The 15678-nt window shown below is 46.4% G+C and overlaps 1 protein-coding gene across 1 annotated transcript in view; it reads left to right on the top strand.

Annotated features, from left to right (window-relative positions):
* TRPC7 (transient receptor potential cation channel subfamily C member 7) overlaps positions 1-13238 on the top strand; it is a 57099-nt gene extending 43861 nt beyond the window's left edge. The window contains exons 6-9 of the mRNA XM_029051679.2: positions 1735-1956; positions 2235-2315; positions 12516-12591; positions 13045-13238. Coding sequence (XP_028907512.2) covers positions 1735-1956; positions 2235-2315; positions 12516-12591; positions 13045-13214 — 549 coding nt within the window. The 3' untranslated portion in view covers positions 13215-13238. The remainder of the gene's footprint in view (positions 1-1734; positions 1957-2234; positions 2316-12515; positions 12592-13044) is intronic.
* Positions 13239-15678: the final 2440 nt, after the last annotated feature.

The following is a 15678-nucleotide window of genomic DNA, read 5'->3' as shown; positions in this document are numbered from 1 at the left end:
AAGATTGGGTCATGATGATTAATTGCTTAAGAATCCACATATAGGGTACATAACTGTCCTTTATTCTGAAAGGTAAAGCAGCATGACCTACTGAAAAGAACATGCATGTGGGAGTCAGAGGATCTGGGTTCTAATCCCTGCTCTGCCACTTGTCTGGTGTGTGACCTTGGGCAATTCACTTAACTTCTCTGTGCCTCAGTTCCCTTATCTGCAAAATGTTCACTCTCCTACTTAGATGGAGAGCCCCATGTGGGAACTGATTATTTTGTATCCACTCCAGTGCTCAGTACAGTGTTTGGTACATTGTAAATGCCAAACAAATACCGTAATTATTAAAACAGAGTTATTGGAAAATTTGGGTATGAAAGGCCAGTAGCGATGTCACTCATGTCAATATAATTCCATTTGGATAGTTTCTGGGCCCTCTCTAAACAAGAGTGTGATATGTCCCCTGAGAATTATTAATAATAATAATGACAATAATAATTGTTGTATTTGTTAAGTGCTTACTATACAGCAATCACTGTGCTAAGCATTGGAGTAGATACAAGCTAATCAGATAAGACACAGTCTCTGTCCCATATGGGGCTCACAGTCTAAGTGGGAGGGAGAATAGGTGAGATGCAGTTTGGCTTAGTGGAAAGAGCATGGGCTTGGGAGTCAGAGATCGTGGGTTCTAATCCTGGCTCTGCCACTTGTCAGCTGTGTGATTTTGGCCAAGTCACTTAGCTTGTCTGTGCCTCAGTTACCTCATCTGTAAAATGGGGATTAAGATTGTGAGCCCCACGTGGGACAATCTGATTGCCTTGTATCTACCCTAGTGCTTAGTACAGTGCTTGGCACACAGTAAGCACTTAACAAATGCCATCATCATCATCAACAGGTGATTTGATGATCAACAGTCCCCATTTAAACAAAAAAACTGAGGCCCAGAGACTTTAAGTAACTTGCCCAAGGTCATACAGCAGGTAAGTGGTGGAGGCAAGATTAGAACCCAGGTTCTCTGACACCCAGGCCACTAGGCCACATTGCTTCCAATAGATTCTATTTGGAGAGATGGACCATCTTTTAAAATGTACTTTATGAGGAATCCATAGACCATGTAACTTTTCTGCTGAGATAGCTTTTGGTCCAGTTCCGTTGGTATCTGTCACAAGCCCAAACTTTGGATTGGGTACTCCCCCATTCACATTTCACTATCAAATCATTTTTTCTCTCCAAACCAGAAGGTTTGATTCAATACCTCTGAGAAGAAAAGCTTAAAAAATGTGTTCAATTATACCTACTGAGAGCTGACTGTTGGTGGAATGCTGTACTGGATGCCTACTGGGTGTAGAACATTGTACTGGTTTCCTATCGTGTACAGAACACCAGAATGGGCTCTTACCTTGTGTAGTATACCTGACTGGCTCCTGTTGTGTGCAGAGCACTGTCCTAGGAGCAATCTGTATGCAGAGCACTGTCCTGGGAGCAATCTACATGCACAGCATTGTTCTAGGCACTTGGAAGAAGACATCTGACCTAGAAGACACATCCTCTGCCTTTGAGTCGCTTCTGATCGTAAAGAATTCAGCCCTTTTCTCAAGCTGAACGGTTAGCTCCCTCCGCTACAGCTAGAGTTCTTTCCACTCCACATTAGCAACTGTTGCCATCCACGGGTGGGGTGAGCATGAGCGTGTTGGTTTGCGGCTTTCGAAAGCTGACAGTGTGTCTTTCCCTCCTCCCCTCCACCAGGAGGACGCAGACGTGGAATGGAAGTTTGCACGAGCCAAGCTCTGGTTATCCTATTTTGATGAAGGAAGGACGCTCCCGGCTCCTTTCAATCTAGTGCCAAGTCCCAAGTCATTTTATTATCTCATAATGAGAATCAAAATGTGCCTCATACAACTCTGCAAATCCAAGGCCAAAAGCTGTGAAAATGACCTGGAAATGGGCATGCTGAACTCCAAATTTAGGGTAAGTGTGATGGGGTCTTTATGTCTTCTCCTTGCTTTGTGGGGTAAATTGTGCCCAAGCCATGCCCAGAGGGTAAGGGTGGGAGGCTGGCCAGAAAAGAGAACCCCCCCCAGGTCGGGAGCTGGATCAATGCTGCTGCAAAATCACTGAAACTCCAGCTGGGCAGGCCTGCCAACCTGCCATTTGGGCCTGAATTTCACTTTGCTCTGACTGGGCAGAGGCAGGCAAAGTGGCTGGTGACTGGTTCCATCTAAATCCCAATGTGTCTGTCATTGCAGAAGTCTCGTTATCAAGCCAGTGCCCGAAATTCCGAAAACTTTACTGCGAAAAACACGTTCAGCAAGCCCTCACGATATCAGGTAACTTAGCCATCGGGCTGGAAAGCAGACACCACCAGAGATGTAGGGTCTCACAAGCCCAGTTCCCTAGCAAGAGTAGATGTAGCTTTCAGCCTATAGAACTGCAGTTGGATGGGTTAAGCAGGAATGGAATGGATGGAAATATTCTCACTCAGGCGCTGATTTTCAGATTCCAGCATGGGAGGGGACGGAGGTGGAGCTAGATCTTGGGGAAGGGCAGACTTCCTATAACTCACTGGTCAGCGAATGCCAATTTTGGTTCTTTCATTCACCCTGCTTGGAAGCTCTCAGGTGTGAATAAAGATCTGGGTGAAACTGGGTGACCAGTCCAAAAATCCTTAGGGAGAATCATGGCTCCTTACCTCTAGATGAAAACCAGTGAAAACAACAGTCCTCACCTCCCCATGGAGTTGACCCTCATGCTGTCTCGTCCATCTCATAATAAATATAATAATAATAATAGCACTTGGATCTGTCCCCTTTGGATACTTGATATTCAACCCACCTTCAGTCCCACAGCACTTATGTCCATACCCGTAATATATTTATTTATATTACTGTCCGACTCCCCATGAAGACTGTAAGCTTGTTGTGGGCAGGAAATGTGTCTACTCACTCTGTTGTATTGTACTCTCCCAGAAGCTTAGCACAGTGCTTGAGATGGAAATCTAAAATAAATATCAAATTAATTAACAAAATTCCTTGAGTCAGAAGATCATGGCTGGACTGATTCCATGATACCATTGGTCGACTGATTAATTGATAATAATAGTAATAATAGCATTTATTAAGCACTTCCTAGATACCAAATACAGTGCAGTGCTTTGGTAGGTATAAGATAATCAGATCAGACATAGTTCTTGTCCCATATGGGTTCACAGTCTAAGGGCGAGAATGGATATCTTACCCCCATTTTACAGAGGGGGAAACTGAGGCTCAAAACACTTAACTTACCCAATATCTAACAGCAGGCCAGAGACAGAATGGGGATAAGAATGCAGGTGTCCCGATTCCTAGACCCTCTCTTGTCATTGGGCCACAGTACCCCCATCTCCCATCTCATGTGGCCTCCTGAGGTCTTATCAGGACCCCAGAATTGCTGCACCCCCCCACCACTTTTTGGTGCCTTGGACCATGGACATTAACCAGCAGCAACACATCATTTGTGAAAACAGAATGGTGTTCCAGTAGACCAACCGCTGACCACATCATTATGTTGTCTGCAGCCCACACGGCCTAGCCAGTTGTGAGAACACAAAGTAGAAGTTATTTTCCTTCTCTGTGAACTACAATCATACAGACAGTTCCACAGACAGTTCTTCAGATCCTCACGGGACTTTGAAAATAGCTCGGAAGGCATGATAAAGCGCCTCTTTCTAATTTAGGAGAAATGCAAATCTAGAGTAAATATCAAGTTAGTTAACAAAACTTCTTGAGTCAGAAGATCATGGCTGGACAGATTCCATGATACAGTCAAATACTAATAATAATAATGTTGGTATTTGTTAAGTGCTTACTATGTGCAGAGCACTGTTCTAAGCGCTGGGGTAGATACAGGGTAATCAGGTTGTCCCACGTGAGGCTCACAATCTTCATCCCCATTTTACAGATGAGGGAACTGAAGCACTGAGAAGTAAAGTGCCACAGTCACACAGCTGACAAGTGGCAGAGCCGGGATTTGAACCCATGACCTCTGACTCCGAAGCCCGTGCTCTTTCCACTGAGCTATGCTGTTTCTCCAATGCATACATGCATTCAATGCATGCAGAGAAATGAAGTGTGACCTCTGACTTTATCCATCCTTGTTCTCCCTTCCTTTAAAGTACTCACAGAGAAAGTGTTGCTCATAATTATGGTGAAAAGAAGAAAAGGCAAAGGGAAATGACTAAAATGTGCAGGACTGAAGGCAGAACAAAAGAGACTGATTGTTGACCAGTATATCCAAGAGGCAGATATCCTGCAACTAGGTGAAATTCTAACCTAAATCTTGAAAACAGAGAGAGCTGGATTCACTGCCCAATTTAAGAATTTTGGGTACCCGGCCAGATAAAAAATCTGTTTCCTGCCAGAATAAGGTTCAAGGACACTAATGGAAAAAAGAGGACAACTTTATCTTGGAGAAAAACTCCTAATTTACTGTGTCTGCTTACTATTATGGTATTTGTTAAGCATTTATTCATTCATTCATTCATTCATTCATTCAATAGCATTTATTGAGCACTTACTGTGTGCAAAGCACTGTATTAAGCACTTAGAAGAGTACAATATAACAATAAACAGACAACATTCCCTGCCCACAACGTGTTTACTATGTGTCAAGCAAGGTTCTAAGCACTGCGGCAGATACAAGTTAATCAAGTTGGACACAGTCCCTGTCCCACTTGGGGCTGATAGTCTTAAGTAAGAGGGAGTATAGGTATTGGAGAAACAGCATGGCCTAGTGGATAGAGCATTAGCCTGGGAGTCAGAAGGACATGGGTCTTAATACTGGCTCCATTATTTATCTGCTGTGTGACTTTGGGCAAGTAGCTTAACCTCTCTGGACCTCAGTTACCTCATCTGAAATATGGGGTTTAAGACTGTAAACCCTATGTGGGACAGGGACTTTGTTCAACCTGATTAACTTGTATCTACCCCCAGCACTTAGTACAGGCCCTGACACAAAGTAAGCACTTGCTTTTTATGGTTTTTGTTATGGGTTTACTATGTGTCAGGCACTGTACTAAACATTGGGGTAAATTCAAGTTAATCAGGTTGGACACAGTCACTGTCCCACATAGGGCTCACAGTCTAAATCCCCATTTTACAGATGACCTAAGGGAAGCACAGAGAAGTGAAGTGACTTACCTAAAGTCACATAACAGACAAGTGGTGGAGCTGGGTTTAGAACGCAGGTCTTTCTGACTCCCAGGACCGGGCTCTGTCCACTGGACCAAGCTGCTTCTTAATGCTTAACAGATACCATCAAAAAAAATAATAAAAAGGTATTGAAACTCCATTTCACAGATGAGGAAACTGAAGCCCAGAGAAGTTAAGTGACTTGCCCAAAGTCACCCAGTAGGCAAGTGGCAGAGTGGGGATTGAACTCAGATCCTCTGTACTTTTTTCCACAGGTTTTTCCACAAGTTTCAATATGAGTCCCCAGAATATTAATGAGTATAGGCAATCTACCTGTAGGCAATCATTCTTATTATTAATCATACTAATAATGATTATAATAATAATTATGGTATCTGTTAAGCGCTTATTATGTGCCAGGCACTGTAGTATGCTCTGGAGTGGATACAAGCAAATCAGTTTAGACACAGTCCCTGTCCCACGTGGGGCTCACAGTCTCAAATCCCCTTTTTACAGATGAGGTAACTGAGATCCAGAGAAGTGAAGATACTTGCCCATGGTCACACAGCAGACAAGTGGACAAGTGGCGGAGCCAGGGTTAGAACCCATGTCCTTCTGACTCCCAGGCCCGTGCCCTATCCACTTCACCATGCTCTTCCACTTTCCCCATCCCTTGTGCCCCACAATCCATGATTCTAATTGCCCATATTGGTTATACTCATGGATCAGCTGAAAGCAGGGATGCCAACTGCTGCAGATTGGGTTTTACCAACAGCATGGGTAAAAATGACTGATGTTCAAAGCCTTTTAACTAACAGAACGGAAGCCCCTGGGAGCAGGCGTTTGGGGGAGGGGTGGCAGTGACTGCTCACATGAAAGCAGAGCCCGAGCTCCCGAAGAGTTCTTGATAAAGATCATTCTCGGCTGTTGGCTCCCCTGACACCCAAGCCCCCGCTACCTTTAATGAGGAGGCCTTATAAACTCTGCCAACTTTAGCTTGTTCTTTCAGGCTGTGAATTTATAAACGGCTGGAAGCCTTGACTGGAGGCACCCAGAGAGATTTCAAACTGTAAGACTTTATCCAAATGAGATCTTCTCAGGGAAAGCAATGATGGATTTGGCTTTCACTGTGTCTGTGGTGTGATAACCCAATAACCCTCCTATTTCACAAACCAGTTGAGCAGTTCTCAGGGTTTAATTTTGTGATTAAGAAACCCATCTCTCCAAAACCTTAGACTTTTCTCTAATCTCATAAGATCCAGGGAAAAGTTGAGTGAAAATCAGAAAGAAAATGAGTACTACTTTTCCTCTCACCTAGGGACTTTGGGTAAAAATTGGTTTAAATAGAATGCAAAGATGCCCAGAATTATAGGTGGAAGACTTGGGTTAGTGAATCTGAACTGAGCGCTGCCCAAGGCTTCTGGCTAGCTCCCATCACCTCCCTCCCATATGATTTTTCCCTCCGGTAGAGTGACAAGAGAGAGTATTTGCAGGGTTAAAGATGAGCAAAATTGGGCCCTGGATCTGGACCCTCCAGCTTCTATTCTGAGACTTTTAGGTTTCCTCACTCCAGGACCTTAGAAGTAGAGATCAACATCTTTAGTGTCAGCTAAACTGTGATAGAGTTCTTACTTCTAAGGTCCTGGGGTGAAGTTAATTCATCCTTAACTGCAGCTGCAAGAAGGAAAGAGCCCCGGGGCTTGGTACAGGGAGATGAAGGGTTGTGTGATCTCTGACAGGTGTGCAGAAAAATCTCATTTATTTTCTTGAGGGCATGCACAGTGTTCTGACTTCATTTTTGTCCTTACTCCACAGATTCTCTAGTTTGTAGCTCCCTCATCCTTTCTGGAGGTTTTATTTCAGTTCAATCTCTGAGTTAACAACCTCCCAATTTCCTCTCCCATTTTTTTTATATGGTATTTGTTAAGCACTTACTATGTGCCAGACCCTGTACTAAGAGCTGGGTATATACAAGCTAATCAGGTTGGACACAGTCCATGCCCCATATGGGGCTCACAGACTTAACCCCCATTTTACAGATGATGGAACTGAGACCCAGAAAAGTCAAGTGGATTGCCCAAGGTCACATAACAGATGAGTGGTGGGGCCAGGATTATAACCCAGTACCTTCTGACTCCCAGGCCTGTGTTCTATCCACTAGATCCACTAATCTCCCAAGTACTTTTACTTTTCAGCAGCCACCTTTCCACCTGATCCTCTCTTGCTAGTCAAACTTTGTGTTCAATGTCCATCAATCAGTGATACTTATTGGGAGTCTGCCTTATGTAGGGGACTGTATTGGGCACTTGCATTGTGCAGAACACTATATAAGACACCTTCTGTGGCCAGAGAATGGCCTTAAGCATTTGGATGGCTGCAACAGACCCTGCCCTCAAAGAGATTGTAATCTAATGGATTCCCCAGCCACCTCCATAGTCCCAAGGTGTCCCTGCCCCCCAGACAGGGGTAAGAAGAGGATATGGGGGAAGGACACTATATTTGGGAGAGGTGATCAGAATCTGTCAGTGACAGCATCTGATCTGCTGCCAGAGACTGGAGGGTCACTTGGGTTACCTACGATCCTACCGTCTGGGTCATTTGTGTCTGGACTCCCAGTGCCTGATCCAAGCCAACCAGCTAATCACCTTTCTTGTTGGGTTCTTCATCCTCTGTTTACTCTCTCCAATAGCTGTAGCACCGTTTTTCCCTTTAATCAGTGTAATAGGCTTTAGTCCTCTTTATTAGAGAAGATGGTCTGTCCCCAGGAGTTAGCTATTGATTCGATCAGCTAAACTGAGGCCAGAAGATATAAAAATCCGAGTGTGGTGGCTTTAGATTAGAAAGAGTACACCATCCAATTTTAAATATAAAAGTTTCAGAAGAACATCTTGCAAGGCAATGGATAATTATTGAAAGGAAATACTCCCTTGTGTTCATATGCCACTTCCTAAATAATAATAATAATGGTATTTGTTAAGCGCTTACTATGTGCCAAGCACTGTTCTAAGCGCTGGGGTAGATACACGATAAGCACGTTGTCCCAGGTGGGACTCACAGTCTTAATCTCCATTTTACAGATGAGGTAACTGAGGCACAGAGAGGGTAAGTGACTTGCCCAAAGTCACATAGCTGATAAGTGGCAGAGCCAGGATTAGAACCCACAACCTCTGACTCCCAACCCTGTGTTCTTTCCACTAAGCCCCACTGCTTCTCTGCTTCTCTAAAGACTTCAGAGTCCCCTCTGAATTCACCTCATCTCACTTTTCTCTCAATGTCCCCTGTTGCAACAGGTAGGTGCCCGAATCATTGATCGAGGTCACTGAGGCGCAGAGAGGTTAAATGACCTGCTAGAGGTCACACGACTTCATCAGTGCTGAAGCTAAGCCTGGAATTCAGTCTCCTGAGTCCTGGGTGCTTTTACAGCTAAATGGCACTGCCTCCCAAGGATAAAAATGTTGAGGTCAACATTGGGCAGACAGCGTGTCTACCGGCATTGTAATATTATAATAATGTTGGTATTTGTTAAGCGCTTACTATGTGCAGAGCACTGTTCTAAGTGCTGGGGTAGACACAGGGGAATCGGGTTGTCCCACGTGAGGCTCACAGTCTTCATCCCCATTTTACAGATGAGAGAACTGAGGCACAGAGAAATGAAGTGACTTGCCCACAGTCACACAGCTGACAAGGGGCAGAGTTGGGATTCGAACCCCTGACCTCTGACTCCCAAGCCTGGACTCTTTCCACTGAGCCACGCTGCTTCTCTATTATACTCTCCCAAGTGCTTAGTATAGTTCTGTGTACACAGGAAGTGCTCAATTAATACTACTGATTGATTGTTGGCTCCTAGGGTTGGGATTACAAGGCTCTTCAGATGAGAACTGGAGCATCATTGACTGACTTCTGGTCACTCACTAGATAGTTGAGGTGCTTCTAGGCTTGATTTATCCTTGAACAAAGAGCCTGGGCATTACTACTCCAATAAGTCATCTAACCCCAAAGCTGTCTTCACCTCTGAAATGCTCCACTTCCCCACCCAATGACATCCTCTTCCTTCTTGGGAAAGAGCCAGGGGCAGACAGTTCATTGTGTGGCGACAGCATCCTTTACTTTGAATTATTTCTAAATCCACAAACTGGATGTAGATCTATGTTACAGTTGCCACTGACTGTCATTTTGGATTCCAGACAAGAAGATGCAGGTGATATCATATGTGCTGTACTGAGCATTCAGCTTAACGTAATGACATCCTTGAATCCTTTTCGCCTAAGTCCATCCGAGGCCTCCCCCCGAAACTAGAGCCTTTCTCCAGGAGGGACCACTGCCCCCTTTCTTTTTCAGAGTGGATGCATTCCTTCTCAGGTCCCACTGAACACAGCCAGCACTTCTGAGCTGCAAGACTCGGAAGTAGGAGCCAAGGGAGGCAGGTCGGGGCTTTTAAAATCAAAATGCAGGACATGAAGGCACCTGATGCCAAATTCGTACCAGATAGGGGACAGCCCAGATGAAAACCAGACTGGCCCCTTGGTATGAAGTCGGACAGCTGGCCACCCTAGCCTGCTTCCATTCATAAAACCAAGTGTCCTTCATCAGTAATAAAAAGAGGACCAGTGTAAATAGAACATGGAAACCAGGTGAGTTCTAGCCAAAGCATTGCAGGTCAAGCATCCGCAGACTTTCCCTGGACCCTTCCCTTCTCAGAGCCCCAACAGGAACAGCCCCCTTTCCATCCTTGCCAATTCTCATCCTATATTTTCAAAGTGACTAGGTTTCACCACTTAGCATATACATTCCTTCAACATTTATATCTGCTAAGACCCCCCGCCAAAAATAATTTGGCTTAGATCCCAATGATTTTCCACTTGCCCCAAAATGTTCCTCCATTTGTGTTTTCTCAGGTGGCAACATTGCTTCCCACTGGATTCTGCTACCTTGGCCATCTTCACCATACAGTATGTGTTCAGTCTCTTGTGTGTCCAGTTCTGATCCACCTGCTTCTTCCTTAGGAAGATTCAGGAAACTAAGTATTTCATCTCCACCAGCAACCTCTACTAGTTCCTTTGTCCTTGGGGGCCCTCCTAAGCATGCAGCCTGGCTAAGGAATGGAGCCCCTCACCACAATGTCCCCAGCTCTGCCTGAGCCTCAGCTGCCACGTCCATTCCCCCTTCTCCTGCACGTGTGAAAACTGTCAACTGTGACACTGATCCTCATCCTGGCCATCACCTGATCCAGAACCCAGACCCTGACCCTGACTCTTCCCCCTGCCCAGTACCTGCATACCCTTCATCATCCCTGGACTGGGTAGAGAGATCAACGTCACGGTCATCTGTCTGTATTGTTTATCTCATCCGCTTCTCATCCCATGGTGGAAAAAAGCTATTTCCCCTCCCCCTCAAAAAACACCCTTGCTTCAGCTTAGTTTCATTCAGAGTTTGTGCTGAGTGGGAACATGTTTGCTCTGGCACTGTTTCAGCACAGGATGTACAGAGAATCTATTTTGCAGTTAAAGGGACCCTTAGGGCTCATATTTGTACCTCTAATGAGAATTAATTTTGTCAGAACCCCAAGATGAGAATGTAAATAACAAATTTACTCCTCCTACACCCCAGAATAGGAATCCAATTTTCCAGAAAAAAATAGGTGGGGCACTCAGGTTATCATTTCCTTCATGTTTTCCGGGCTATTTGCCCTGAGAAATTATTGTTTACTTGGAACATTCCCCTCACTGAAACCATCTTGGAGTTAATGCTTTAGAACAGCCCTAAAATTAGGCTGTCACCTACTAGGCCAAGGTTTGGATCAATTCATATCACAACCTGAAAAAAATCAGTTCCACTGGCCACCTGGCTGCTCCTGGGGGAGGGGGGCTGGTTACCTCTTGGAACTATTAGCCAGGCCACTTTAAAACGTCTGCTTCCAGGATTGCCTCTGTTGCTCTGGCCAGAGTCCAGGATGTGGAACGCAAATTCCGTTACAATATAAATTGATGACAAGGGAGAGGAGAACCAGTAAAAATGTTCACCATCAGTGCTTTAGCAATTCTCTTCACCGGTCTGCAAGGAACTCCCCGACCAAGCCTCCTGAGGGAGCAGGGCGCAGAGTGATTGAGGCAGGACTGAAACACAGATAGGTGACCAAGTGTCCAGCCTGAAACAGAATTCACATCTCCGGGTTGACCGTGTAGGGCGGTTCCTCCCACTGCATTTATGGACAGGAAGTTTGGGGTTTGAAGATGCCAGAGTCAATAGTCCCAGTCCAAATCCTCACACCTCATGGGATGATCCTGAACTCTCAACCCCAGTCTCATACACCTGGCTGTTTTGAATGTTCCCTCAGTGGCAACATAGCAACAATGACCACCTTCAAAAGGCTGTCCCTACCCCTGTTTTACTTTCAGGCCCCTTCATCGGGGAATTTTTTCATTGTTTAGCAGTGTCTCCTTGGCAGCAAAGAACCCAGGATTTGCTTAGGCCATTACACACACTGTGGTTGAACCCATGTTCCTTGTTTGGATTTGGGAATTGTAGGGAAGTAGGCTTTAGAATCAGAGCCAAGTAATATCATTACCTTGAAAACCCTCACCTAGGCACCATTTCCCCTAGCATCTTCATTCCCTTTCCTGTTACCCATTAACACTTCTATCTTATAGAAAATAATTGTGGTATTTGTCAAGAGTTTATTAGGGGCCAAGAACTATCCTAAGCATGGGGGTAAGTACAGGATAATCAGAATGTGAACAGTCTCTGTCCCTATCTGGGCTCACAGTCTAAGAAGCAGGCTGAGCAGGGATGTTTACCTCTACTTTATAAATGAGGAAACTAAGGCTGAGAAAAATCTGGTGGCTTGCCCCAGGTCATACAGCAGGCCAGTGGTAGAGCTGGAACTAAAATCCAGGTCTCCCAACTCCCAATGCCATGTGCTTTCCCCTGGGCCACATTACACTCCCCCATTGTGACATCCTTCCTTGGCTTAGTTTGCGTGTTCCCCCCAAGGGGAATCCCTTTTTAAGAGCCATTTTTCCATGCCAGTTAATTGGACTGCACCATCCCCCTTGTTGCTTGCTGGGATTTGGGGGAGTGTGCTCCACATGGCTTTCTCTCTCCCCACCTGCCACCTCCCTGAGCTCCCACCTTCGCTTTGCCCTTGAACGTTCCCAATGATCCTCTTCTTCTGGCTCCTCAGCCATTTCCTTGCCCACCCAAGCTTGGGGGTTGGGGTGGGGGCAGGGCAGGAGGGTCCCCTTCTCCCCTGGGAGTTCAGCTCCAAACCCCGTAAGAGAAATGAGGCCAAACCATAGCCCCGACCCCCCCGTCACATGACCCCCTAAAAGCAGCAACATGTCTCCTTTTTCATTCCCCTTTCAGAAAATCATGAAGCGGCTTATCAAAAGATACGTCCTGAAGGCCCAGGTGGATAGAGAAAATGATGAAGTCAATGAAGGCAAGTAGTCTTTCTGCTGAATTTGGCCAGGATGGGTTTTCTCTTCCAACAGAAGGGTCAGGTTTCCAGGCTAATGGGATTCAAATCTAAAGAGAAGAAATGACTTGTATCAGCTCGACTGTCTTCATTAGACACCACAGCTCTTCCCCCTTTCTGCTCCCAGCCCGCGTGAACAAAACCGCCCACCCAGTGAGTTAGCTAAGATATTTGTTCAGGGACCACTCTGTGCCAAGCACTGTGTTCAGCCCCGAGGTAGATAGAAGACATTCCGATCGGGCACAGTCCCCATCCCACACAGGGCTCACACTCCAAGAGGGAGGGAGACCAGAGATCTTATTTCCTTTTTCCAGATGAGGAAACTGAATCTCAGAGAGCTTAAGTGACTTGCCCAGTTTGACCCAGCAGGCCAATGGTGTGGCTCTGGTCTCTCAACATCCATGTTGGTTCTTGCAGGGGAGCTGAAGGAGATCAAGCAGGATATCTCCAGTCTCCGCTACGAGCTTCTGGAGGAAAAGTCCCAAGCGACTGGGGAGTTGGCCGACTTGATCCAGCAGCTCAGCGACAGATTTGGGAAAAACCTGAACAGAGAGCACTTTGTGATGAATAAGACCAAGGACGACTGACTGGGCCGATGGCCCTGGCCGCTTCCACCAGCGTCTGGGGTCAGGGGGCGGCAGGGCGCGGTGGGGGGGGGGGGGTTAAGGGGTGGCGGGGGGTCGGGGCGGCAGAGGGCTGTGGGAGCAGCTGAGGATGGGCCCAGCCTCAGCTGTTGCTCTGCCAAACCAGGTGGGTTGGCACCACTGATCGATCCCTTTTGGATAAAAAAGGGATTGCCTCACATCCCATCAGGGGCACGACACCTGAACGTGGATGGGCGACCTGTCCCCGGAAGGGAGACCCATCCTCCGCACCCAGAGCCCATTCCTGGAAAGTGGGTGAGTAGGAACCGAGGGGCCGGGGCAGCTTCCGAGCTGCACTAGTCGTGTCTCGAGACCACGCTTTCTTCAAATCGAAGACTCCATTGCACGGCCTCCCCGAGATACCCACGGGTGAGGCCTAGGCCCTGACCCCTGCCTACCCCAGGAGCAGAAGTTGGCCGTCTGAGCTGTATAAAGCTCAGCTTCCAGCTTCTGCACCGTACATGGCACTGAGAGTTCAAATTGAGCAGATCTGTGGCGTGACTGCCCCCTCTTGCTATTCACAGAAAAGGAAGAACCAAGCAGAATCGGGAGCTGACCTGTGATCTATTCTTAAGTGCCAGATGAGAACACAGAGAGCCTAATAGCAAAATAGTTATATTTGTAAAAAAAAAAAGCTCAAAATACAAAATTGTACTGTAGGTAGATCTGTTTAGAAATAAGGGATCAAGATCATGTATTTTTACCTTTAATAAGATCATATTGTATACTGTACTATTTTTAACTGAAAATGAAAAAAAAAAGATTTACCTCAGAATATTCTGTCTCATCTTGAGTGAACTCTGGCCTGGTCTTCCAGGCAGAGCTTCTGGTGCTTGTGGGGCCTGGACACACCTGCGCCAAGATCAGTCTGTACCTGTTTGTCTCATCGTCCCTGGGTTCATTGCTGTAGAGCAGGACAGATGGCTAGATGGAATCAATCAATAGAGTTTATTGAGGAGCACTGTATAGGGTCCCTTCTATGTGCAGAGCACTGTATTGGATACCTGGGGTGTGCAGACTCTTGTACTGGGTGCCTAGCATGTCCAGGCCTCTGTACTGGCTACTAACTGGATACAGAACTTTGTGCATGGCACCTTCTGTGTGCAGAGATTGAACTGGACACCCACCGTGGGCAGACCACTGAACTGGGTGCCTACCTTGGTTAGAACACTGTTCTGGGGACCTGCTGTTGCCTCTGTTGCCTGATGTGCCTCTATGTGCAGAGTGCTGCACTGAGTATCTACTGCCAGCTCTGGCCTGGGCACTTACTGTGTGCAGAGCACACAAGCCCTGTCCTCAAGAAGCTTATAATTGAATGATGCCCAAGATTCAGAACTGAGAGAATCCCAGAGAGGTCATTTGGCCTACCCCCTCCCTCGAGACTGAACTGTACCTAAGTCTTTTGAGAATGACAGTTATCTCTACGGGGGTCTTCTAGAAGCTGCATCCCAGAAGTCTCCAGTTTCACCTGAAATTTCCTGTTCATCCCATCCATCCTTCATCTGATTACTCCTCCCCTTCCCCTCTCCCACCTATACCTCCATTCACACCCAGAAACAGGAGGAGGAGCAACCACTGCAGGGAGGAGGTGACATAAGCAATCCCTCGCCAATGTTGGCCATGATGTCTGTATCCTCCTGTCAATCTCCTGATTGACAGAGGTTGGTGTCTCCTGGCCTCCGAGGTCTCTTTGGGAATAGTTGAGTTCCGGGGACAATCTAAGGCTCTTTTGGGCTGAGCTGGTGGGCCCTCTGCCGCAGAGGATGGAATGCTGCTGACAGAGTCCCATAAATGTGATCAGAGGAAAATATTAATTAAGACCTTAGGAATGTACCGGGGCGGGGGAGGGGTTCACAGCAGAGAGGAAAGCCCATCAGAGACTTCGGGATGCCGGGGGAACTCCTTCTGCTTCTAAAGCAGAGAATCCTTTGGAAAGAGGGAAGGTCTTTTGGGAACTCCTGCTCCCATCTTCTCTGAAGTCGTTCCCTCTCCACCCTCCCTCTCCATCCATCCTGGCCCCCACTAGATGTACGTTTCTAGGCCCCCAAAAGCTGAGACCCAAGAGTGGTGAAATCCCCTCTGGACTTTTTTTTTTTAGCTTCTGGAGAAAGCGGCTCATCCCGGAATGGATAGCTTGCGCCAGCGAGAGGGAACCAGTCATTCACTCAATCCATCCATCAATTGATCATATATAGTGTATCTATCATATACTCCCAAGCATTTAGTTCAATACTCTGCATGGAACTAAGTGCTTGGGAGAGTACGATAGAGTGAATAGACATGATCCCTGCCCTCAAGAAGCTTACAATCTAGTAGGGGAGTTGGGCATTAAAATAGGTTACAGTTAAGTGAAATAATAGGCTTAAGGATATGTATCTAAAACATTCTCTCTCTTCTTCTAAGACAA

The sequence above is a fragment of the Ornithorhynchus anatinus genome, chromosome X1 (assembly GCF_004115215.2).
Source record: "Ornithorhynchus anatinus isolate Pmale09 chromosome X1, mOrnAna1.pri.v4, whole genome shotgun sequence".
Taxonomy (NCBI): Eukaryota; Metazoa; Chordata; class Mammalia; order Monotremata; family Ornithorhynchidae; genus Ornithorhynchus; species Ornithorhynchus anatinus.
The sequence above is the reverse complement of the archived record's forward strand: the minus strand, read 5'-3'. Positions and strand labels throughout refer to the sequence as shown.